The sequence below is a fragment of the Schistocerca nitens genome, chromosome 1 (genome assembly GCF_023898315.1).
Source record: "Schistocerca nitens isolate TAMUIC-IGC-003100 chromosome 1, iqSchNite1.1, whole genome shotgun sequence".
In the NCBI taxonomy this organism is placed as follows: Eukaryota; Metazoa; Arthropoda; class Insecta; order Orthoptera; family Acrididae; genus Schistocerca; species Schistocerca nitens.
In genome coordinates this window covers 515,851,231-515,876,501 of record NC_064614.1, presented here as the reverse complement: position 1 = coordinate 515,876,501, position 25,271 = coordinate 515,851,231, and the positions used below count along the sequence as shown (strand labels likewise).

General features: G+C 40.3%; 1 protein-coding gene across 1 annotated transcript in view; it reads right to left on the bottom strand.

Moving 5' to 3' along the window:
- Positions 1-25,005, bottom strand: part of LOC126258475 (T-box transcription factor mls-1-like) — a 167,112-nt gene extending 142,107 nt beyond the window's left edge. The window contains exon 1 of the mRNA XM_049955648.1: positions 24,951-25,005. Within this exon, the coding sequence (XP_049811605.1) occupies positions 24,951-25,005 (55 nt within the window). The remainder of the gene's footprint in view (positions 1-24,950) is intronic.
- Positions 25,006-25,271: the final 266 nt, after the last annotated feature.

Below are 25,271 nucleotides of genomic sequence, written 5' to 3'. Positions count from 1 at the left end.
GACGCTGATATGAGATATAGCTTCGGCTCTTCAGAGAGCAAGCGCTGCTTTGCGAAGTGAAATGAGATATACGAGTAGTTAATGGTTCGTTCTGAGACAGAAATCTGGAGACGCATGTTTTTATCCAGTTTAACTTCCGCTAATGAGCTAAATTCTTTACCTTCAGTTTGCGAATGGATAAACGATTAGTTGTTCATGAGCACAGTCTCATTTAAAAAGAACTTCTCAAGCAAATGCCGACTGGGTGGTATTATCTCCTTTTGTGTGCATGATTAACCTATTTTCCAATGCTAATACGTCGATCGATGCTATTGTCTTGGGTGCTGCCGGAATGGTACAAGCCTTGTTACTTCGCTTATTAGAGGTGAAGCCTTTAATTTCTTTTCCCTCACTTGTCCCGCCTTGTGGCCCACACACGTGAGATTGTAATGTGTTGTGCCAATAATCCCATAAGGAGAAAGGGTTAATGGTTGTGTTTTCCTTCAATCATGTATCAGCTCTGTGTAATCTTGTGCATCTCAACTGTTCAGGCATAAAAGGTAATAAATAGTTATAATAAACATAAATCAATGGTTTACTTTCTGTAGTATTGTAGTCCGCTACCTTACCAGCTAACGATTTCAACGATACCAGCACCCGCAGTTGAATGTATCTCTCCTAATCTGTTTGTTGAGTTCTCCCTAGTAGACATCATAACAGTATTATTTCAAAATTATCCACATTCATTTCAAGCAACTAAATTACTCAGCCAGTGTAAATATTTATTTCCTTGAAGGGACAGTACCGAGTTCAACAATTTTATTCTTTAAAAAGTCTGTGTCAGAAATACTGAAGTAGAGTGAATAGTCATTGTCATTCTCGGCAGTGAGTTGTTAAGTGTTTTCCGCATTTCAGTTCGGTAGTAGTCGGAACTGATAGCGTTGCTTTCGAAATCCGCATCTACTTAATCATACAGTCAAGTGATTTAACCATTTGGAGTATAGATGAAGTTACAAGTGCTTACAGTAAAAAGTGATTTATTCTGTGGGCAACAGCGCATTGCAATGGAAGTTTCCTGATGGATATTAACAAGCAATACCGCCCATATTTCCCCACTAAATAAAGAAATTAGTTTCTCGTCACAACTTCCCATATAATTATCAATCACGACGATACATTAAAGTGTTTCCTGTCTCACTGCCTCAGCGCCAGTACCCAGCATCATGCTACCAAAAGAAACATGCAGCATCTACATGGCCCATCCCAAGATGAGTCTGAAAAGGCTCGAAAACTAGTTGATGATAAAAAAAAACAAATATTTTAGAAGTGACTGCTCATAGTTGTATTTATATTCTATTACTAGCTGGGATATCCGGCTTCGCTCAGAGAGCTGATATGAAATTGTGTGGTAGTTGGAATAAAGGGATAAACTTTGAAGCATAAGAGATACAAAAATTTTATTGAAAACATATTCTAACTACTTACAGTACTTCTTAAAGTATAAGAGGTACAAAATTTTCATTGAAAACGTTCTAGCTATTTACAATACTTGTTTATGTACATTTTTCATTTTGTTATCCAGGTAATCGAAGTTTTCCATTCAGGCAGCAGAATGCTGGTGTTTATCTACTGAATTTTTTCGCGTTGCAAAATTGGCAGATGTTATCCATTTTTCCGACTACGATGTGTTATCGTATCACTTGGACTACTCACATTTTTCTGTTTGTTTTTATTCAGTCACTGCACTACTTTTTCGGTTGCTCCCTTCGTCACTGTTAAGGAACTAACGTTCGGACCGACGACGGGTTTTGCTTTATATACCCTTACTGATGTGTAACCCCACCAGTGGCGAATTCCAGAACATACCAGAAATGCTTCGAATTTTCGACAATGTACCAGAATATTCCACAACATTGGAGAGTGTTCTGGAACGTTCCACAATGATCTGGGATATTCCGGAATGTTCCGGAACATTCTAGAATCTTCCTGAATGTTCCAGACTATTCCCGAACATACCAGAACATCCCGGATCATTGTGGAACATTCCGGAACACTCTCCAATGTTGTGCAATGCTCTCGAATACTCTCCCATGTTCTGGAGTGTTCTCGAATAGTTTCGAATGTTCTAGAAATTTCTAGAGGGCAAAACTTTCCAGCCCATATGTCTTCCAAAGCACGCCCTTTAAGTAAAAACGGAAACCTTCTTCATGGATGGGGGTAGAGAGCTACCACACCATGTAACTCCCTTGATCGTACCAGGACACTTATTTTTATAATTTATAATATTGATGATGTAAGAAAAATTTTAAGTTTTGTAAAGCTCGCATATTGTTCCCTGAAGGCTGTACCATGCCCATTCAAGCAACCCCTAACAATGTCATAGGTAGCAATAATACGTTCCAAGTTCGCAGCTCGTGGTCGTGCGGTAGCGTTCTCGCTTCCCGCGCCCGGATTCCCGGGTTCGATTCCCGGCGGGGTCAGGGATTTCTCTGCCTCGTGATGACTGCGTGTTGTGTGCTGTCCTTAGGTTACTTAGGTTTAAGTTCTAAGTTCTAGGGGACTGATGACCATAGATGTTAAGTCCCATAGTGCTCCGAGCCATTTGAACCAATACGTTCCAAGAAATCTTCTTCAGTCTTCAGTGTTATCGGCCAGAAAACGCCGAAAACAGGATATTAAACCCAAGAATGGTTTTAATTGCATTTTTGTTCTACACTCATCTGACTTTTCTCATGACTTCATTTGAAGAACCCAAATGTGGTCAGATCAGGTGAATAAGCTAATTACGAAACGAGGCATTCTCTTCCTACCTGCTTTTCAGGACATGTGTGACAGCTACGTGTTGGTTGGGTTTGCCTTCCGCGCCAGCTTTCTTGTTTTAGACTGATACATTTGCTCTTTTACAATTTACTTTGAATTCTGTATCTTTATCAAGGAACCGCTCCATTCAGCATTTTAACGTTCGGTAGAAATTTTACCATTTACTACGTACTTGCTCTCCACAAACGCACGGCATGTGCCAAGTTTTTCTCGTCACTAATGGGGTTTAACTTCCCGTCGACATCGAGGTCATTACAGTCATCACTACCACCGACCGGTTAACCTCGTTGTTCAATGCGGAGGTGGCGCATCAGGGCATTGCGTTCGCAGTCGGGAGGATCGGGATCGAATTCCTGCCCGGTCGTTTGGATTCAGGTTTGTTTCCCGAAATAGCTTTGAAAATATCACATTGAAATTAATCTCATTTTTGTCCATTCCGAGCTTGTGTTCTGTCTTTTATGGTTAATCTGATGCTGGGCCGTTGTGTCACAATCATTCTTCCTTAATGTGATTTTAATGACAGTTACATTTAGCGACTTTCATCGAAAATCTTACTAATAGCTGCGACCGATCTTGGATTCCTAGGATAATAGCTGGCCACTACAGATAGCGCTGACATGAACGGATGCACTTTGTCTGCACGCGAGCGTGTATCGTGTCGTCACTGGTCCTGATATGTTTGCGGTTCGGGGAAAACTTGCCAGTACTCCAAATTCTGGAACAGTAGGTTTGAAATCTATTTCCAGCTAACCTGATTTAGGTTTCCTAGTTTCTCTAAATTGACCAAGGCACGTATCAGAATGATTACTTTAAAGTGGGCATGGTTGATTTCCTTCTCCATCCTTGTATAGTCGTGGTTTGTTCTTCGTCCTCATTGTAATCCCACACCGTCCTGTTGTCCTCTATGATCGATTCCCTGCAAATAAATGAGTAAAAAAAATGGTTCAAATGCCTCTGAGCACTATGGGACTTAACATCTGAGGTCATCAGTCCCATAGAACTTAGAACTACTTAAAACTAACTAACCTAAGGACATCACACACATCCATGCCCAAGGCAGGATTCGAACCTGCGACCCTAGCGGTTGCGCGGTTCCAGACTGTAGCGCCTAGAACCGCTCGGCCACTCCGGCCGGCAATAAATGAGTACACATTGTCTCCAATTCTTGCAACAGCTAATGTAAAAACAGTTTTTTGTCAATAGGGCTGAACTAAGGCGAAATTCATTTTATAAGAAGCCATGTAGCTGCAATGTAATCTTTATCTGCTTATATTTAGAGATTCCAGCACAACACACTTGCCTGTTTCGACTTAAATTGCCGTTTTCAAATGCACCTGAGGGTCCTGTAAATAATGACTCTTATTTACGGTTTACTTATGATGAGTAACGTCAATTTTATAAATTACATTTTTATTACGTTTAAGTGGAGTTGGCGATCATATGTCAAAAAATTGTCACGAAAAATTTCACGTTATAATAACTACGTGATTAAAGTAATATTATTTCATAACAGACAGCTCATAGTTGGCCCCTGGGTGCCATATGATCGTCAACTACACCTAGTCGTAAGTAGAGATGTAATTTATAAAAGCGACGTTATTCATCATATGTAAGACGTAAATAAGATTCAGTATTCACAACACCCACAGGTGCATCTGAAACTGGTATTGTAAACTGAAACATGGAAGCTTGTGCAGAAATAAAGTTTACATTGCAGTTACTGGAATCGACTTCTTGTATTACGTGGAAACCTTATGCAGCGTTACGTAAGCAATAAAGGCGGTGGAGGCAGGTAGAGGGGAGACGGTGAAAATCAGCCGCATGTGATGAGCTCTTTCTGTGTGTTAACCCAGAGGGAATGAAATTAAATCATGCTTTCTGATCTATGATATATGATCCTGGTCTGAGACAAGAGACTAAGAGTCAGAACAAGCAGTCACTGGAAACCGTTTCTCTAAACTACATCCAGAAAGTCCCACAAAATCTTTTTAACCGAAAAAGTAATGATTGATTGATTCGAGATTAGGGCACTCAAATTTTAGGTTATTAGCGCCCAAACTGTAAAAAAAAATGTTATTTCAATCTTCTTAGCAGTACAGAGTTACTAGATAAACTAAATGGGTCCGGAGATTACAATAATACTGTGAAATATAGTAAAGTGGCAAAGCATTCGAAATTACCTAGTGGGCAACATAAAGGATTCACCACTCAGCTGCTGGCACACCTCTTCGCATACGCGTATCCTGCGTGTTCCATATCGAGTATTCTGCTGTGTCATTACATTTGAGTGAGTGAGAGTCGACGTGTTTAGTGACCAGTTGACTGCAACACATAATCGTGCTCACTATCGAACGTCATACAAGGCACAATTCGTGGATAATGTGTGCGTATTACTTGCACAAGACTTCAAGACTGGGAAAGTGTACAGCAAAATTAACGGCTAATGGCGCGAAACGGAGGCTACTTCCAGCATTTTCTAAGATGATCTTTAACAAAAGACAATCCCGCGTCAGTCTTATTGTAAAAATTTTTCGGGACACTTTTATTTTGGTCAGCCTCGATAATAAGTTAGAGCTTTCACTGAATTTCATGCGATTAGGCAGCAACACTGACTTTCTTACAAGAAAATTTTAACGCTGATTGACCAAAGCTGCTGAGTGAAAAAGCATAATAGGGGGCGGACCGTATTTAGCAACAGCCTTATCGTAGATCATTGAAACACTGCAGTTTTTCATGTGACTGCCAACAGGAACATGCCGTTCAAGTACTTGAGAAGAGTCTGAGGACAGATACGCGGAACTATAGGCCACTGTCATTTATCTAACTCCTTCTAAGCTTATGGAACATATTTTTTGCTCACTTTTCAAAAGCAAACTGCTTAGTACAAATCATCACGGGTTCCTCAACAACTCAGAGTGTGCAATTCAGCTTTCTCCATCATTTCACAAAAATCTACATATAGCACGGTCCCAGTTGACACTGTAATCCTTGACTTCCGGAAAGCTTTCGTGCTTACGGAATTTTGGAACAGGTATGTGACTGGACCAATCACTGGTCAGACCTGTCGTGGCGTAACACACCGTGAATTTTTTGAAACTCATAGATAACATAACTGAGCGTGTCGGTGTCAAATTTCAGCTGACATTACTAACTGTAAGTTACGCAAACAGATATCACAATACCGGTATTTCCTGGCTAGGAGCTTGCAACTAAGAGACGAGCACTCCTGGATCCACTAGCTATGGAAACACGTCGTTCTGGCCGCAGCTCGCTCTCCACAAATTTTTCTGTACTTTAAATCTAACCGCTCTGGTCATGAAGAACAATGCAAATATTTTGCTACTTGCTATGGAGACGTACAACGGGTGCCAGCTCAATCCTTCAGCAAGAAACGCTAGTTTAACCAAAAATTGTATGTTTAAAAAGTGCAGACATATGTGAAGCAGTCGATAAGACAGACTGTGGGCTCATATCCGTGAAAAAGCTGAAAATAGTTATTCTCATGAAGAGCATGTCACATTTGATTAACAACAGTGTCAAACAGAAAAGTCAGGAACTAAAATTTCTTCGCTAAACCAAGAAAAATTGGTTGCCTATTGGATGAAGATGGTAAGAAATGACTACCCTACTGTTAACAAGAAATTTACCTTTGTCTGTTCCGAAAGTGATATGTGGAAAAATGATATTTCAGAACGACTACAGTTTGATCGGGAATAATAGCGGCTATAATGTGCATCTTTATGAACTTTTTTCTGAGCCAAACACTAGGGTCATTTAATGTTAGCAATGCCATTTTGTGCAGTTAGTTCTTTAGACATTGTTCACGCTATAGGAGGAAAATAATTTCTCCAAGTTGGATTACTCGCTTAAAAACAAAAATCGCAGCTAGAACAATAACAAAATTTATACTGAAAAGACATGTCGGAAAAAAGTGACGCAAACTGAAATTCTAGAGGTTTACGAATAAATTTTGGTAACTCTTGTTTCTACAACGATCAGTTCAATTTAAAAAGAGAAATGTGTGCTAAAATGACACCTTTATTCAAAGGCGAAAAATATACAAAGACGTGCAGTTTATGTGTCCACTCACTCATATGTACATAATAATGCCCATGATAAAGCTGGATTGTTCATTACTACCTTTGTGAATTGACTGATAGCTTAGGACCACGAGTGAAAAGAATAATGTTGTTGTCAGAAAAAAAAATTTGGCAGCCTCATCGAAATATGAAAAAATGAAAACGAAAATTATTTCATTTTTCATGCATCGCGATTTTATTAAGTTTTGTAGAAACAAATCCATTCTCTGTCTTGATTCTTGGTCGGGTCGTAGGATTTCTCAATGGTTACCAGCCGCTTTTCGAAATCACGCTGACAAAGAAATACAGATACTTCGGATTCCACCTGGTACGACGAATGTACTCCAATTGTCAAACCGACATTGCCTCTGTCGGTGGAACAAATTTTACAGACTATTAACAGAAATTACGTAATTAAATGTGTGTGTGAATTCCTTAGGGACCAAACTACTGATGTCATCGGTCCCTAGACTTACAACACTACTTAAACTAACTTATGTTGAGAACAACACACACATCTACGCCCGAGGGAGGACTCGAACCTCCGGCGGGAGGGGCCGCGCAATCCGTGACAGGGCGCCTCAAACCACGCGGCCACTCCGCGCGGCACGTAATTACATTCATAAGTTGCAGTCACTGGTACACTATACCGAAGATACCGATCTCCTTCCTATCACCAGTCCATAGATTGAAAAAAGGTGGGAGTCCTTTTCTGAGGGTATTTTTGTTTCGTCGTAAAACAGCAAGAAAATGAGTGTTTTTCTCACGTGACGCGTTTCTCTTTATTGAAGTAAAGCATCATCAGTGGTCTGTAATTGAAGATATTTACAATTTGATTAGTTTTCTAGATCGGAAAACAGTTTGTTAACAAATTGTTCGTTTTTATTTACGACAATTTCCACTTGGTTTTTCTCCTGCATCAGGAAATGCTGTCAACTACCAAGTTTTTTCTTCCTTTCTTCGTTAGACACTGATAATTGTAATCTAATTTTGCGCTGCTTTGCGGAACTACGCATTTTTGACGTTCAATACAGCACAGTTTCGTACACAGCTGTTCACTGTTTATTTCTTTACTTCCGTATCGTGTTTTGTAGTGTTGCCAGTATTTCCACTAGGTTTTTTGATCTACATTTTTTCTCTCTCTGTAGTTCATTATATTGTGGTATTCTATTTAATTATGTTACTGCGTATTTGTAAACTGTCCAAGGGAAATGAAGGAGTGATGATGTGGTGAGTATTTGGGGGAGGGAGGAGAAGCAAAGACGAATGGACAGTAAGTACATAGTAGTGTCATGGTGAGTGAGTGGGGGGATAAAGGTGAGTAGCGAGCAAGAAATGAAATGAAATTGGGGTTGGAGGGGTGAGAGAGGGTGAAGGATGGAAAAGGCCCTTTTTTAACGTTCTTTCTTCAGTTATTTTATATAGCTTCTGGTTTTCAATATTTATTTGGTCACTGAGCAACTGTTTATTTTGTGATAATGCTTTTTTTTGTATGTAAATTCTCTTTGAAAGGGAGGAGGTGTCGGGTTTTATTGATTCTTATGCTGTTCATATCTTTTTCCAATAGTGCTTGGTCTGTGGTAGTCCTGTTTAAGATGGTGTGAACGTGAGGTGCCAACCAAAGATCCACAAAGAAAATATCTTTGTCCGTCCTATAGTTAATTTCAGAGCTGCTACCACAAACCTACAAGCAAAACAAATGCAGTCACAGTTCAAACTACAAACTTGAAAATGGGATAAGAATATAAAATACCTCTCCTCTAGTAGAACAAATAAGGCATTAAAATCCATCGCACGGCAACACTACTCTCCTTTGATGTAAAGTTGCATCCATGTTAATGAAACCATTCAACTAACTGAGGGAAACCTGTGGACACACGATCAGCTACCCCATGAACACACAGATGAAACAATAATATTGTTACAGTTAATGACACAGCAAAATTATTTTGAATTCAATTAAGAATGCTACATACAAGGAGAAAGTTTATCCATAGATCTACCTATTTCAGGAACACTAGTCAACTTTTCACGGATCATAATGAAAAATTAATAAAAAATGTGTGTGAAATCTTATGGGACTTAACTGCTAAGGTAATCAGTCCCTAAGCTTACAAACTACTTAACCTAAATTATCCTAAGGACAAACACACACACACACCCATGCCCGAGAGAGGATTCGAACCTCCGCCGGGATCAGCCGCATAGTCCATGACTGCAGCGCCCTAGACCGCTCGGGTAATCCCGCGCGGCAAAAATTAATATTTGAAGACATAATAACAAAGAAAAGCTACAGCTTCATCTACTGGTACAGGTACATTGATGACATAATATGCGTGGTAGATGAACCTACAAAAATAAAAATACAGCTGCACAAAAACGTAAATACTATACTCGAGAACATAAAGTTTACAATACAAGGAAAACAAGAAAACACACTCAACTTTCAAGTCATAACCATGTGGTGTTGTTGTGATCTTCAGTCCTGAGACTGGTTTGATGCAGCTCTCCATGCAACTCTAACCTGTGCAAGCTTCTTCATCTCCCAGTACCTACTACAACCTACATCCTTCTGAATCTGCTTGGTGTATTCATCTCTTTGTCTCCCTCTACGATTTTTACCCTCCACGCTGCCCTCCAATACTAAATTGGTGATCCCTTGATGCCTCAGAACATGTCCTACCAACCGATCCCTTCTTCTAGTCAAGTTGTGCCACAAACTTCTCTTCTCTCCAATTCTATTCAATACCTCCTCATTAGTTATGTGATCTACCCATCTAATGTTCAGCATTCTTCTGTAGCACCACATTTCGAAAGCTTCTATTTTCTTCTTGTCTAAACTATTTATCGTCCACGTTTCACTTCCATACATGGCTACACTCCATACAAATACTTTCAGAAACGACTTCCTGACACTTAAATCAATACTCGATGTTAACAAATTTCTCTTCTTCAGAAACGCTTTCCTTCCCATTGCCAGTCTACATTTTATATCCTCTCTACTTCGACCATCATCAGTTATTTTGCTCCCCAAATAGCAAAACTCCTTTACTACTTTAAGTGTCTCAATAAGGAAAGGCAATCACAAACAAACATCAGATGCGTACAGAAACCCACACAACTGACACTATCTTAAATGCAACCTCAAATTACCTGTAGAATAAGAAACAGGAGCTATTAGATACATGTTACAACTGAACAGGATCCCCCTAAACACTTCTGAATACCAAAAACAGCTGGTTATTAGCAAATAGCACTGAAAAATGGGTAGAAAGAAACACTAGTAGACAAATTAAACAGAAAAATAAAAATAAAAATGATGGAAAAAGCTAACCAATCCATATCAACACACAAAACCTGCACGATCACAAAAAAGGCACTCAATGGCTTTCCATAACAAATTCAGTCACAAAGTAGGTAACATATTCAAAAAACAAGGCTTAAACATTATTTACAAAACAAACAGCTCAAACAAAAACATATCCCAAAACTGCAATGAAATCCGCACAAATACTGAAAATCAGGTATCTATCAGCTCAGTTCCAGACACTCAAAAAATATACATTTCTGATGAGTGGCAGGACATTTGACACAAGGTATAAAGAACACATCTGAGCATGGAAATGCGGTATATACCATTCAGCACTGACATACATTCTGAAACAGGAATACCGTGGAGACCAAGCACTATTGAAAAAGATATCATCGTAATGACAACCAGTAAAAACAGACACCTCCTCTCTTTCCAAGAAAATTTCCATATACATAAAGCATTGCTCAATGACCAAATAAATACTGGAAATCAGACACTATAAAAAATAATTGAAGAAATCGCGTTAAGAAAATGCCTTTTCCATCCCTCATCCTCTCTCACTCAACTCAACTCCAACCCCAATTTCATTTCCCACAATACTAAGCACTTACTAGCCACTGATCTGTGCTTCTCCTCCCCTAACCCACCTTCTCACCACACAAAATTTAAACTCCATCACTACCCCTTTATTTCTCTTGAACAGTATATAAATGCACAGTAACATAATGAAATAGAATAACACACATATAATGAACTACAGAGAGGAAAAAATATAATCTAAAAAACGAGTGGTAGTGTTGGCAACACTACAAAACACGATACAGAAGTACAGAAATAAACAGTTAATAGTGCCGTACAAAATTGTGCTGTGTTAATCGTCAAAAACGCATAGTTCTGCAAAGCAATGTAAAATTAGACCACAGTTATCAGTGTCCAAAGAAGAAAGGAGCCAAAAACATGCTAGCAGATGGCATCTCATGATGTAGGCGAAAAAACGAGCAGAAATTGCCGTGAGTAAAAACCAACAACTCGTTAACGAACAGTTTTCCGATCTAGAAGACAAATCAGACCGTAAATATCTTCAATTACTGACCACTGATGATGCTTCACTTCAATAAAGCGAAACGCGTCGGGTGAGAAAAACACGCACTTTCTTGTAGTTGTATCGACGGAACAAAAATACCCTCAGAAATTGCTAACCAATTACGGACAATATGACCATACACATGAAGAATTTAAAGCGGAAGTCTGTCTGCGACTCACAGGGCTGTCAGATATCACTCTTAATTTATTTTGATGGTGCAAAAATAATAAATTATTCAAGCATAGTAACAAAATTTCATATTTCTGCAATATATACATGAAATTGAATTAATTTCGAACTATTGGAAAACTTGCATTTATTTACTTATCTAATCACCAATTTGGAACGTTACTGGTGAACTATAAGTTTTATTTCTCTATGAACATTAAATTACATTTCGATCGCTTTCAGTTCGCGATAAACGCTCGTTTCCCAAACCATTGCAGTAAGTGATAAGAGAAAGCCGCGTTGCGCAGTACAAGAACACGGGGCTGTACATTGAGCGGTTTCATGCACGAAAACCATTTGAGAAAGTCGTACTGCATAATTAATTTTTGTAACATCCAGTTCTTACCGGCAACTGAAATTTTGGATGCAATATTTTAGCAAAGTTGACTAACAGTGCAAAAAATACCAAAAAAGGTTGCGACATAACAGGTCTCTCTATTTCCTTGTTAATACGCCTCCCTGCATGAGGAAATATCGTTAGTTTGGAAAGTGTGCTAGAGTGCATGCCATTTACTGTTTGCGATACATAACTTATACAAATGAACTCGCAGACACCATATGTTACTCTGTGAGGGTGTTTGCATAAGTTGATACAGGAAGTTCGTATGCGTAGAAACTTGTCACAGAATAAATTTAGATTTGTGAATAACCAGGTCTTTGTGACAAAAGTGATCTCAAGATGAGGAAGTGTAAGCTAATGTGCTCCAACAGAGAAAGAGAGAAAGACAGAGAGAGAGAGAGATAGAGAGAGAGAGAGAGAGAGAGAGGGAGGGAGGGAGGGAGGGAGGGAGAGAAAGAGAGTGCGCGCGACACAGAGCGATCCCATGTCTCCCCAGTCTCATAAGTCAAATGGCTACGAATGTCTGTCGGAAACGATGTAAAGTGAAGGATAGCAGACACTTAGCAGTGGGCAAGGCAGATGCCGCAATTATCAAAAGTATCGTAAGAAACTGTAAGTCGCTTAGGAAACTCTCGATCAGTCAATTCTTTAGTATTTTTCATAGGTCTGGGACTCTTTCGTAAGCTGGAATAACGGGAGAGATAAAGATGGTACAAAGAAAAGTTGTGTGTCTCGTCTCAGATTTATTTGCTTTGCCAAGTGCGTCAAAGATACACTCATCAATCTCCAACGGGAGAGGCGACATGAAAGGCATTGCGCACTGCGGAGACTTTTGGTCTCAAAATTCAGAGACTCCATATTCTTTGTTCCCTAAACACACATTCCATGCAACAACCAAGAGGGCAAAATTGGAGATATTTGGAGTCACACAGATAGGCACTATCAATTTTTCTTCGCGAGTACAATCGACGGCTGAAAATGAACTTGGTACGTATCGCTATGCACAATAGGTGTTTTGCTGTGTACAGATATAGGGTGTCATAGCCTCATTCTAGGCAGAAAGAATGTGCTGTATACAACCTGTTAATTTTTTTGCAGAGGAGTTTTTCTCCATTCGTTATGTTTTCCAGCACTTACTTCATCGGTGATGATGGTGAAAAATAATCAGCTTGAAATCCATCTACCTCGATGATCAAAAAGCAGTTCGATATTTAAGCTTCCGTGCAGTTCTTAAATATTGTGTTGGTACCTTACAAACACCATCCAGCACAGTGGATGTTCTGTTGATGTTTCCTTGGTGTCGAAAGCTTCTCGTATGATATGTCATTCGATAGCGTCGGACTGTGATTGCAGAAACCGGTTTTCCAAGGGAATTAATTTTTCGTGCCTGTTGCAGTGGATTCTGTGTGATTGCTTGCGTTGTCTTGCACAATATACACAAATAAAACATGCTGTTTTTGACAGTTTTTTACTGCCTTTCATTTATTTTATATGCAAATCAAATTTTGGTGATTTTTATAACTACGTTCAGTTACAAGTTTTGCTGCTGTTAATAAAACGAAACAATCGCCTACTTCCTCAGGCAGAAGAAAAGTCAGTGCTGCTAACTACTCAGTGGTGTTATGAATTTACTAACGCCTTAACGCTGTCACACAAAGGTAGCAGGTATATCATATTTACGAAAAAGGAACAGGACTAGAAATAAAAATACCGCTTTTCTAAAAAGTGCAGATCCGTTGCTCTCTTGTCTTACAACAATACCGACCTTTTGTCTGAAAATGATGACCGCTCTTATGCCTTGTCAGCAGTTTCTATCAATATTGATGGCTGGCAGCGGGAGTACGGAAGCAAGCTCCGAACAACACTAAAACGACCGCGACGCGAGGTAAATAGTGCTGGTTTCAATGTTCGCTTTCTTCAGCCAATGTTACTGATACACGTGTGCTGTTTCGTACCAAGCTTCTACGAAAGTGGAATTGTTGTGGAAGTAATGAACGTTTACAGGTTTCGTTAAAGCGTGGAATCGAAATCTGGTCCACGATGAGCACGGAATATATGTCAGCGCCCTCGACTACGATTTACTACGCTAAATCAGTGGCTACTACAGTGCTACGGATAGTATTGTTCCTTGTTACCTTTAAATCCGTGAGGTGTAGCATATTAATTTCGATAGTTTAAGTGCTATGCAGAAATATCTTTGATCTCGATGTAATAAATCAGCCAATTACTTTCGCTCTTCTTTTATATGAAGCATGTAAGACCTCCATACTTACGTTCTTAAGCTACTTATTAAGAATAATCTTATTTTGAAGTCCAATGATTTAATATTCATCGAATATGACCATCCGGGCGTTGTCTGTATAAATGTGTTGCATGTTTGAGCAAATTAATTCCGCTGGGAAGCGCAAGTTCGATGAAGTGATTACGCGCCATCAACATACGCATATGCATATGCATATTTCCTCTCCTGTAGAACCTGTAGTCGACATTGTTATTCGAGATCATATCATTCTTACTGTGTAATGCTACCTATTTTATCGAATGGAATCACGTTTTAACACGGTCAACCACCACCCAACATATCGCTCTCCTACAGCGATGTCCACTCCCGACTTCATGATGATAGGAAGAATGATGGTACTACGCTTAGACTCTTTGTCATTACTGTTCCCATTGCTGATCTTGTAATGTATCCGTATTCCAAACAATTCACCATCTTCTTTAACTATCAGAACGATTACTAAGACTTACGAAGATGTATCACGTATGTTGCCAAGAGCTGACAAAAAACAGTATCAGAATTAGGTTTTCCAATTTTATCCGACTTTTGCAGAGTCGGAATTAGAAAGCCTGCCGATCAAGAGTCGTTCGACAAAATATAGTAATATCTGCGAATCCACGTCTTGCGTCTAACCGGACGCTAAAATTTTGGTGATGCAATTTTTCGTAAAAACCAATCGCAGTATACTTTATTCGCAACTACTTCCTCTTATCCGTACGCGATCCACTGCTCAGGAGAAACTGCTGCCCCTTAGTACATCTACATTGTGAATCGAAAACTGTGAACATTTTTCTTTTTCTTTTATGGATGGATGTTACAATGCAGCTCCCTTCGCATCGAGCCTTCCTCCATAATTTGCACAACATGGGTAACCATTTGCAAACATATTCCTTCGTCTTTTTCGCCGCTACAGTCACTACATTTTCGTCTAAATACTAAATTTCATGAGATCAATAGTAAGACGGTTTTCCAATTTGCAAAGATATTTTCCAGGAGAACATTCCATATTTGTGACGCTTGCAAAAAACGAATATTAGTTGGAACAGGACCGTAATTACGACTAGTTACGACCAAATGTAGGGAAGAGTACGGTTTAACAAATAGTTCAAATGGCTCTAAACACTATGGGATTTAACATCTGAGGTCATCAGTCCCCAAGACTTAGAACTACACTACTGGCCATTAAAATTGCTACACCACGAAGATGATGTGCTACAGACGCGAAATTTAACCGACAGGAAGAAGATGCTGTGATATGCAAATTATTAGCTTTTCAGAGCATTCACACAAGGTTAGCGCCGGTGGCGACACCTGCAACATGCTGACATGAGGGAAGTTTCCAACCGATTCTTCCTACACAAACAGAAGTTGACCGGCGTTGCCTGGTGAAACGTTGTTGTGATGCCTCGTGTAAGGAGGAGAAATGCGTACCATCACGTTTCCGACTTTGATAAAGGTCGGATTGTAGCCTATCGCGATTGCGGTTTATCGTATTGCGACATTGCTGCTCGCGTTGGTCGAGATCCAATGACTGTTAGCTGAATATGGAATCGGTGGGTTCAGGAGGGTAATACGGAACGCCGTGCTGGATCCCAACGGCCTGGTATCACTATTAGTCGAGATGACAGGAATCTTATCCGCATGGCTGTAACGGATCGTGCAGCCACGTTTCGATCCCTGAGTCAACAGACGGGGACGTTTGCAAGACAACAACCATCTGCACGAACATTTCGACGACGTTTGCAGTAGCATGGACTATCAGCTCAGAGACCATGGCTGCGGTTACCCTTGACGTGCATCACAGACAGTAGCGCCTGCGATGGTGTACTCAACGACGAACCTAGGTGCACAAATGGCATAACGTCATTTTTTCGTATGAATCCAGGTTCTGTTTACAGCATCATGATGGTCGCATCCGTGTTTGGCGGCATCGAGGTGAACGCATATTGGAAGCGTGTGCTTATCATCGCCATACTGGCGTATCACCAGGAGTGATGGTATGGGGTGCCATTGGTTACACGTCTCGGTCACCTCTTGTTCGCATTGATGGCACTTTGAACAGTGGACGTTACATTTCAGATGTGTTACGACCCGTGGCTCTACCATTCATTCGATCCCTGCGAAACCCTACATTTCAGCAGGCTAATGCTCGACCGCATGTTGCAGGTCCTGTACGGGCCTTTCTGGATACAGAAAATGTTCGACTGCTGCCCTGACCAGGACATTCTCCAGATCTCTCACCAATTGAAAGCGTCTGGTCAATGGTGGCCGAGCGACTGGCTCGTCACAATACGCCAGTCACTACTCTTGATTAACTGTGGTATCGTGTTGAAGCTGCATAGGCAGCTGTACCTGTACATGCCATCCAAGCTCTGTTTGACTCAATGCCCAGGCGTATCAAATGGTTCAAATGGCTGTGAGCACTATCGGACTTAACTTCTGAAGTCATCAGTCCCCTAGTACTTAGAACTACTTAAACCTAACTAACCTAAGGACATCACACATATCCATGCCCGAGGCAGGATTCGATCCGGCGACCGTAGCGGTCGCGAGGTTCCAGACTGTAGCGCCTAGAACCGCTCGGCCACCCCGGCCGGCCCAGGCGTATCAATGCCGTTATTACGGCCAGAAGTCGTTGTTCTGTGTACTGATTTCTCAGGATCTATGCACCCAAATTACGTGAAAACGTAATCACATGTCAGTTCTAGTACAATATATTTGTCCAACGAATACCCGTTTATCATCTGCATTTCTTCTTGGTGTAGCAATTTTTATGGTCAGTAGTGTACTTAAACCTAATTAACCTAAGGACGTCACACACATCCATTCCCGGGGCAGGATTCGAACCTGCGACCGTAGCAGCAACGCGGTTTGGACGAAAGCGCCTAGAACCGCTCGGCCACATGGGCCGGCTAGTAGGAATTAACGTGCCGTCAAATAATGCAATATTATCATGCTGTTTTTTTGCTCCAGAGTTAATTATACTGTTTCTGCATGAACTTTGTCATAAAAATGGAAAGGTAAAGGCGATATTTCATCGGATAAAGTTATTAGAACCAAACAAGTATTTTATCAGAACATACTATTTTCTGCTAAACCAGTGGGAACAATAAAAATAAAACGTTACGTAGCATAACGAAGTTTTTATCCACTTGTGTGATGTCTGGCAGACCTCAGCTTGAAAAAGAAATATACAAATACAGAAATAGCAAGACGCTAAATGAATGCCGCGCGGAGTGGCCGTGCGGTTTGAGGCGCCATGTCACGGATTGCGTGGCACATCCCGCCGGTGGTTCGAGTCCTCCCTCGGGCATGGGTGTGTGTGTTGTTCTTAGCACAAGTTAGCTTAAGTAGTAAGTCTATGAATTCACACACATAAGAACATTTTGAACTAAAGGAACACCGTATTTACAGGCAGCCAAAAGCTGAATATTTCGAGCTTATATCATCACCGTTGATATATTCCTAATATATGTAGGAAGGAATAGAAACATAGATGTTACTTGATTCACATTATGGATAAAAATGGCTAAGCGTTCGTAGCTGTTGAACGGATGAAGTTTGTTATAACAGGGATAATCGTTTAACGAGGCATAGTATTGAACATTTCTCGAGATTGTTTTCGTTCTTCGTTGCAACTACAAACGAAAATACCCTCAAGAATTGTAAAGCAACTACGGACATTATGCCCACACAAATGAAGAATAAGATTGAACAATTTTCTTGGAATTATAGAGTCCAACACGTCATCGAGCGCTGTTATGACTAACGGATATGAAATAAACTATAAAGTCATAACTGTAGTGTGAATGAATAATGTTTTCGTAAACGTAATAAAATTAATTAATAAATCCAGGCCGGCCCGGTGGCCGAGCGGTTCTAGGCGCTTCAGTCTGGAAACGTGCGACCGCTACGGTCGCAGGTTCGAATCCTGCCTCGGGCATGGATGTGTGTGATGTCCTTATGTTAGTTAGGTTTACGTAGTTCTAAGTTCTAGGGGACTGATGACCTCCCATGTTAAATCCCATAGTGCTTAGAGCCATTTGAGCCAATAAATCCGTACCGCAGAAAGTTTCTTAAATGTATCCGAAAATATAATATTTTATACCGAATTCTTGGTTAACTCTGCAAAACTGACGTTACATCAACCTCACGATAAGTATACAGAGCGGAAAATTGCGACATTCACAAACCACAGCAGTATAACGCTTGATGCATCATCTGTTCCGTCACATCCTTTACCACATCATATCCGGATTCGTACACGAATAATAACTGCAATATTTTTGTAAATATAAATGGTCTTTTTCGTATCTGAACTTTACACAAACAGAAGGGAGATAGCAATTTTTGCTTTTTTCTGTGCTTGGGCAAGGCATCTTTGTCCGTTATGTTAATTATGACCGCGTTCTTGCAGGTTCACCTTTTATCTTTTATATCGGACTTCGTATTCGAGATCAGCACCCGAAGACGTCGGTGGTTCGTGCCGGGCGACTATCTTTTCATTTTACGGATCCTTTGTTTGCCAAGCCAAGACACTCAACAGTCTTACAAATAACTAGTGCCACAAAATAAAACATACATGGATTAGTAATAATTATATTCTGAGATAGAAACATAGTTTAAAAATACACTTACATCATGTGAATACGAGTGCCGGTGATTGCAACTCGTGAATAAAATATTGAAATAATACAATGTTAATGGCGGTGCTCCACACACGTCGGATCTGTACGGGACCTATCAGACAAAAAGTAACCTATACTTTCGTCATCCGACGATAGTAATTCTTCCTCTGTTTTCCAGCGGCTGCAGGCAATGCTTGCACAGGCGTGGATTTCATCTGTGGTTTTTAATATATCTTTATTTTTCAACTTATAACTACGACTTTTCCCTAAATAACCGCTCAGCGTGCAAATGTGTCTTTAAAGTTTGTTCACCTTTCTCTCTACAAGATATGATATGATCTTCTTTACATTTTCAAAAACGTATGTTTGCCTTATGGCCATTAAATATTCGTTGATGAAATCACTACGAAGCACAGGTATCACTGCAAGCAAACTGCAATTGGATTTATATTATTTGAGGCTTAACGCAATAAAATACATGCGTAAGCACAAAAGATCCTAATTGAATGATAAACTGAATAACATAGTTACCATAACCGAAATTAAATACAGCTCAGTCATAATAGCCAATCGCGCTCATGGCTTGTATAATGACGTAAAAGTTTGAATTAAATTCTGAGCTCATGAGCTCTGATGTTGTTTCCACTGTGAACACCAAGTGCGGAAATGGTAGCGACTTTTGATAGTAGCGATATTAGACTTTACCGTAAAAAATGTGTGGTGTATGTCTGTGCTCTTTTGAGCTTAGCTTCTTGGTCAGGGGTGTCTAACCTTTTAGCTTAACTAGGCAACGCTGGAAAAAGACGAGTATTTTTAAGCTGCTCATAATATACTTAACACTACAAAAAAGGAAAAAAAGAACGGAACGGGATAAACCAATGACAGAATAGCATTGAGTGGTGGGCGTTTCATATTGAAAATATTCAGTTTATCATAACTTTACATAAACGGAATTTTACAGAAAGTTTGTTTTTACCTGTAGCCTCATAGGTGCATCCTTCTTGGGCCTCTCTGATACTTGCGTTGGGCCGCATCGTCTACGTCACTAGAGAAGGAGCATAGGTTCTGTTATTCAAGGACGGGAAGGATAACTATTGTGGCACGCTGCTGAAGTGATTAGGAAAACCACGGAAAACCTAGGTCTGAATCGAAACATGGAAATGCAGTTTCCTTCTTCGTAGATTTTTTTTCCCGGTAGACATCAAGATTAGCTCTACATGGTCTCTTGGATAATCCGACTCCTAGATTTTATTTCATTTAATCATTTATTTTTTGGTCGTTTACGAATAGTTACTGCAGCTATTATTCAGTAAACGAATCCTGGGGATGCTGTGAACAGGGGTTTAACATAGAATGTTTCCATAAAGACCTTGTTCTCCAAAATGTGTCTTTTTGTATTTTTTATGTCTAGAACAATGAATTTTTTAAACATTTGAAAATATGAACTGGTAGTCTTAGATGAAAAAGGGATCAGGAAAAGATGAAAAAAAAGAAAAGAAAAATGGTAAAATATTTGCTTCAAATATACAGTATCATGTAATTCAGTATTTTTCGTCAACTTCCAAGCAAAGCATACATAACATTTCATAACAAATCGGTTGAGTTATTATGGGTAAATCATTCCTTGAGCGCTGGGGTATATAGTTCTGAGCTGAAGAAGCGGATGTGAGGCCACTTATGTTCCATGGCGGCCCTGTGCGAACTTCATTGTTCAAACGATAATTTGTAAAGTCGTAGTGCAGTAGCCATTGTTGATTGGCGTGTTTAGGTTCGCTGCTCTATGTTCGAGCTCTCTGTAGTAGAAGCATGAAACAGTTCCTGTGATACCTTTTCTGACAAGGAAGTTCACTGTTCTTGAGAGTAGATACTCGGTGCGAAGCTTAAGACAGGTGAAATGGAAGCATTGCGTGAGAGAGGTGGGGCCTCTGCTCCACCCCATTCTCTCTTCCTCAAGTATAGTGATCTCCTCCGTCGTGGGATGGATTATCGACTTTTTCCTTGCAACTATAGGGAATAGTGTTTAAGTGTTCTTCCAGATGAAAATTATTTTGAATAACATATACTGTTTTAATTCTCCGTCTGCACGATATTCGATACTGTTGACATGTATTTAAATAGAGCCACCAATGTCAAAACTTGTATGTACTGGTATATAGATCACAAGTAAATGTTTTTGCACAGCTTCGTTTGTTTTGATAATTTGTAAAACCGAAACTGTTGATAGAAATTTGAAATGCATGAACCGTTAAAGTTGATTCGTATGATACTTATACAAGCATCACATGTTGAGAACTTATAAACGTCTTGCTGTGTTAACGCTTCACATCCATCGAAAGTGACGAAAGACTAGATTAGCTTTCTTCAGTTCTGTAAAATAGATGTATTATATGCACCGTATAACTTGCCCTTTTGCAGGGATGCTGGAAACGTTAACATGCGATAGCCGCTTAGGTTAATGGTTGTTGGGGGGAAGAGAGGTGTAGGAAAACTAAGCTCTGCCTCTTTTTCGCAGGCTAGGCAGCAGACTGGAATCTTCACAGTTCCTACTGTAATACTACAGTGCGTTGTTTTGTTTAGTGGCTAGGGTTGGTTGCGACTTCCACTGACTCCTTCACTAGCAGAAAAGGGCCGAGGTATATTTTGGCCATAGTTCTGTGTTATCATTATAGTCGTAAAACTTCATGTTACGAGGAAGCTAAAGAAGGTGAAACGGAATGATTTTGGAACCGAAATAAGTCTAGCTTTGCACTGCTGCATTACTAAGACTGGCGCTCGAGTCAGCTGTGCGACTAAAACGGTTATTTTTATTTCGTAGCGTTTAGATCAGGGGTAGTCAAACATTTTTACCTAACGTCCACACCTTGTTAGTTCTAAAATTTTCTAACGGTCCACTGGTTCCTCAGCAATCGTGATTTAAACGTGGGAAAGTCATTTTGCTTTACAAATTTCATAACGCAGAGTTACAGCAAGTTAAAATATATAATAATAATTACTTGCCAAATAGTTTAGTCAAAATTCTATGAAAATCCGACGAAAATGTTTTAAAACTCCTACCACCTTCCACGCAACATGAAAGCTGGAAAGCCTACTAGTGGGCGCTAGGAACCAGGTTGACTACCAATGATTCAGGTACATGTCTGGAAGTCCAGTCACCAATACAAAAGAAAAAGTAAAATTTGGCTGAAAGGTGCAATTATTTCCACATTACTACTGACTGATACCAATGTTCGTTGATTCTATCAGTTCACTTAAGTCAATCATCCGGAATACGTCCCCAGCTAGCGATATTGATTTCTTACCCAAGAAATATTCTACATTTCGCAAAATATAAAATCTGTTAATGAGTTAACAACAACTTATGGATAGATCGTAACGAAAGAGAATGCACCGCGTGTGGATCCAGTTGGTAAATCACGTTTGCGCTCGATGCGACGGCGGTCGGTCCGAGCCACGGTAATGAATTTTAATCACCAGAATTTTGCCGACTTTCAGTCTACAGACATCACATTGCGTTCCAGTGTTCATGTCAGATTATTAAACTCGCGTTATTTGTTGGTGTCTTAACCAAATGGTTCAAATGGCTCTGAGCACTATGGGACTCAACTGCTGAGGTCATTAGTCCCCTAGAACTTAGAACTAGTTAAACCTAACTAACCTAAGGACATGACAAACATCCATGCCCGAGGCAGGATTCGAACCTGCGACCGTAGCGGTCTTGCGGTTCCAGACTGCAGCGCCTTTAACCGCACGGCCACTTCGGCCGGCGTGTCTTAACCCTTCAATGCATGATTTTTTATTTCATGCTGTAAAAATTACCACGTTTAGTTTTAAGTAGCTACATTACGAAAAAAATATTGAAAAAATTTTTTAATAAAATTAACAAAGAATTATGGTTTTAAATCGCAACAAACACAAAAACAGACCTAATTTCAAATCTATCGTAAAGAAAATCGAATTAACTGTCTACACCATGTCTACTTACGTTTCTAAAATAAATAAAGTAATTTTCAAACCCACAAATCAATGCAGAAACAGCAAAAAAAGTCTCTACTTTCCGCCAAAACACACGCGCGCAGAACATCCACACAGCTTATTGTCGAACTGGTTCAATTCATCCTACCATTTACGATCGCTATGAAGAACTACTAGCAACTTAGCAGATGCAGTAGAGTGTATACACTTAACTACATAATGAATATGTTACAAAATGTTGCTCAGTACAGGATACCTCGAAGAGATAAAGTCTGTAGCTGATCAGCTACACTATGCATTAAAGCGTTAAGACACTTAACTTTTATTCCTCGGTCGCTTGCAGACATTAGTATTTTCAACTGTTTCGTGACTTCTTTTATGAACGAGCTATGCACCGTTGCGTAAAATGAGTGTAAAAATTATCTCGTTCCGAATGATTAAGAAGTGAATAGGATCTGTTGAACTCGTACTATAAATAACATAGTAATTAAGGTGCTTTCTCTTGTCAGCCATCTAATTTTGACAGCTATATCAACATACAACAGTTTTGTTTCGTAAGGAATGCTTGTCAACGTGCTTCTGCTAAAAATACTTTCATCTTAGGCCGTCCGCACACGGAATGACTGAAGAGAAACGCAACGGGCAGGTGATCTACATCGGCAACTGGTTGCCGACTAGCTGGCAACACTGTTCCGCACACGGGGCAACCTTGAAATGGCCAACAGCAGTTGCCGTGTGCAAGCGCGGAGGAGGGGGAGTGTTGTTTGTCGCACCCGTGCAACTTTTAACGGAGCTACAGTGATTTGGCAAAGTTGATTTCTTGCGTCACAACACAGCGCTAATTTTCTTTTGAAATCGTGAGATTTATATGGTGATGGTGGTTTGTGCTCGTTAGATTATGTGTATATGAAGACCATTGTATTTACAAGCATCGGAAATTTGTGGCTTTTCACTGTTAGTTTCCATTTCACAGTGTAATTTTACAGAATGAAAAAAGGCTGCTAATCACACAAAAGAATACTATCGCTATGATTCATAATTTTTCGTACATTTACTTCCATTGACGTACCGGTAATTTTATGTTAAAAATATGTGTGCAGGACACTACAAATATAATATGAAATTCTTTTCACACGTCACCTCTTGCTTTTTCTGTCAAATCTCTCCTGCAGTAGCTCAAATGGTTCTAGGCAGTATGGGACTTAACATCTGAGGTCATCAGTCCCCTAGACTTAGAACTACTTAAACCTAACTAACCTAAGGACATCACACGCATCCATGCCCGATGCAGGATTCGAACCTGCAACCGTAGCAGCAGCGCGTTTTCAGACTGAAGTGCCTATAACCGCTCGCCACAGCGGCCGGCCATGTAGTATCCTGGGAGCTCGTATAAAAGGAATGTTTTTCGACTTCCCGTACGAAGCTGATGTTCATAGCCTGCTCGTTCATCTTGAAACCATACAAACGCACAGATGTGTTCGATTACACGAAGCAACTCAAAATGCTTTGCAACGCGGGCGCCGAGTCGCTGGCAACTGGTTGGCAACGCGTAGCAAGAGATTGACTGGGGACTGACGTCGGTAACGAGTTGCTTTTTAGTCGCTCCCTATGCGGAGGGCCAGAGAGTTTGAAGTATTCCGTTGGGTAAGGAAGTCAATAGTACAGTATTCAGTACTGCATGGTAGGCAGAAATATAAGGACTTCGTTGCCCTGTCTATCAGCAAATACCACAGACTCTCAAGTTGCTTGTGTCTTAGAATTTCGCTGACGTCACACTATTCGAACTGATGGAATTGTAAATATTTCTGTCTGTATTAGAAATAAACAATATCACTTGAAATCAAACAAAATGAGTAAAGACATGGGCGTACCCAGCGCGGGAGGTGGGGAGCATATACTCCCTAGAGGTAAGTGTACCCGAAGCCATTTGTCGTGAAATCTCAAAACTAATGTTAGTTGCCGCACTGATCGTCCCTAGTTCAGTTCACGGGTAATCTGTTACCAACTAGCGTAAGATATGAATATTAGTAGCGATTAATAAAGGAAACGCTAATGTTTATAACATGACATTCAACGCGTGAAGGAATGCCTTAGTTCTGTAAAGATTTCATTACGTTATCAATAACTTACTTTTACTCAAGTCGCTGATTAGAAGAAACTGTTGACACCGTCGGCACAGGTACGTGTGTGCCTGTTATAAAATAAGAACGTTTGTCTGCTCAGTACCTGTGAGTTGGTTGGCGGACGGCGACATCACAGAGTCTTCACAATCGGGGTCCATCGCGAGGGCCTTCGCACGTCTTGAGGGTTCAGGTGTGGGGAGCAGACTAACAAACAAGCTTTCCGCCTGCCCGCGACGCACGGGCAGGTTACCGCCCTCCGATTTCAACCACCAATGGTGGACAGCGACGCCTGCGGGGCGGTACACTGCCGTCCTGGTACTTGCGCCCGAAACAGCACACGCGATTTCCCAGAAATTTCTTAACCGTTTCACTGGGTTCGGTCTACGTTACACTGCAGTATTAGGGAAACGTTACTGAAACTCAT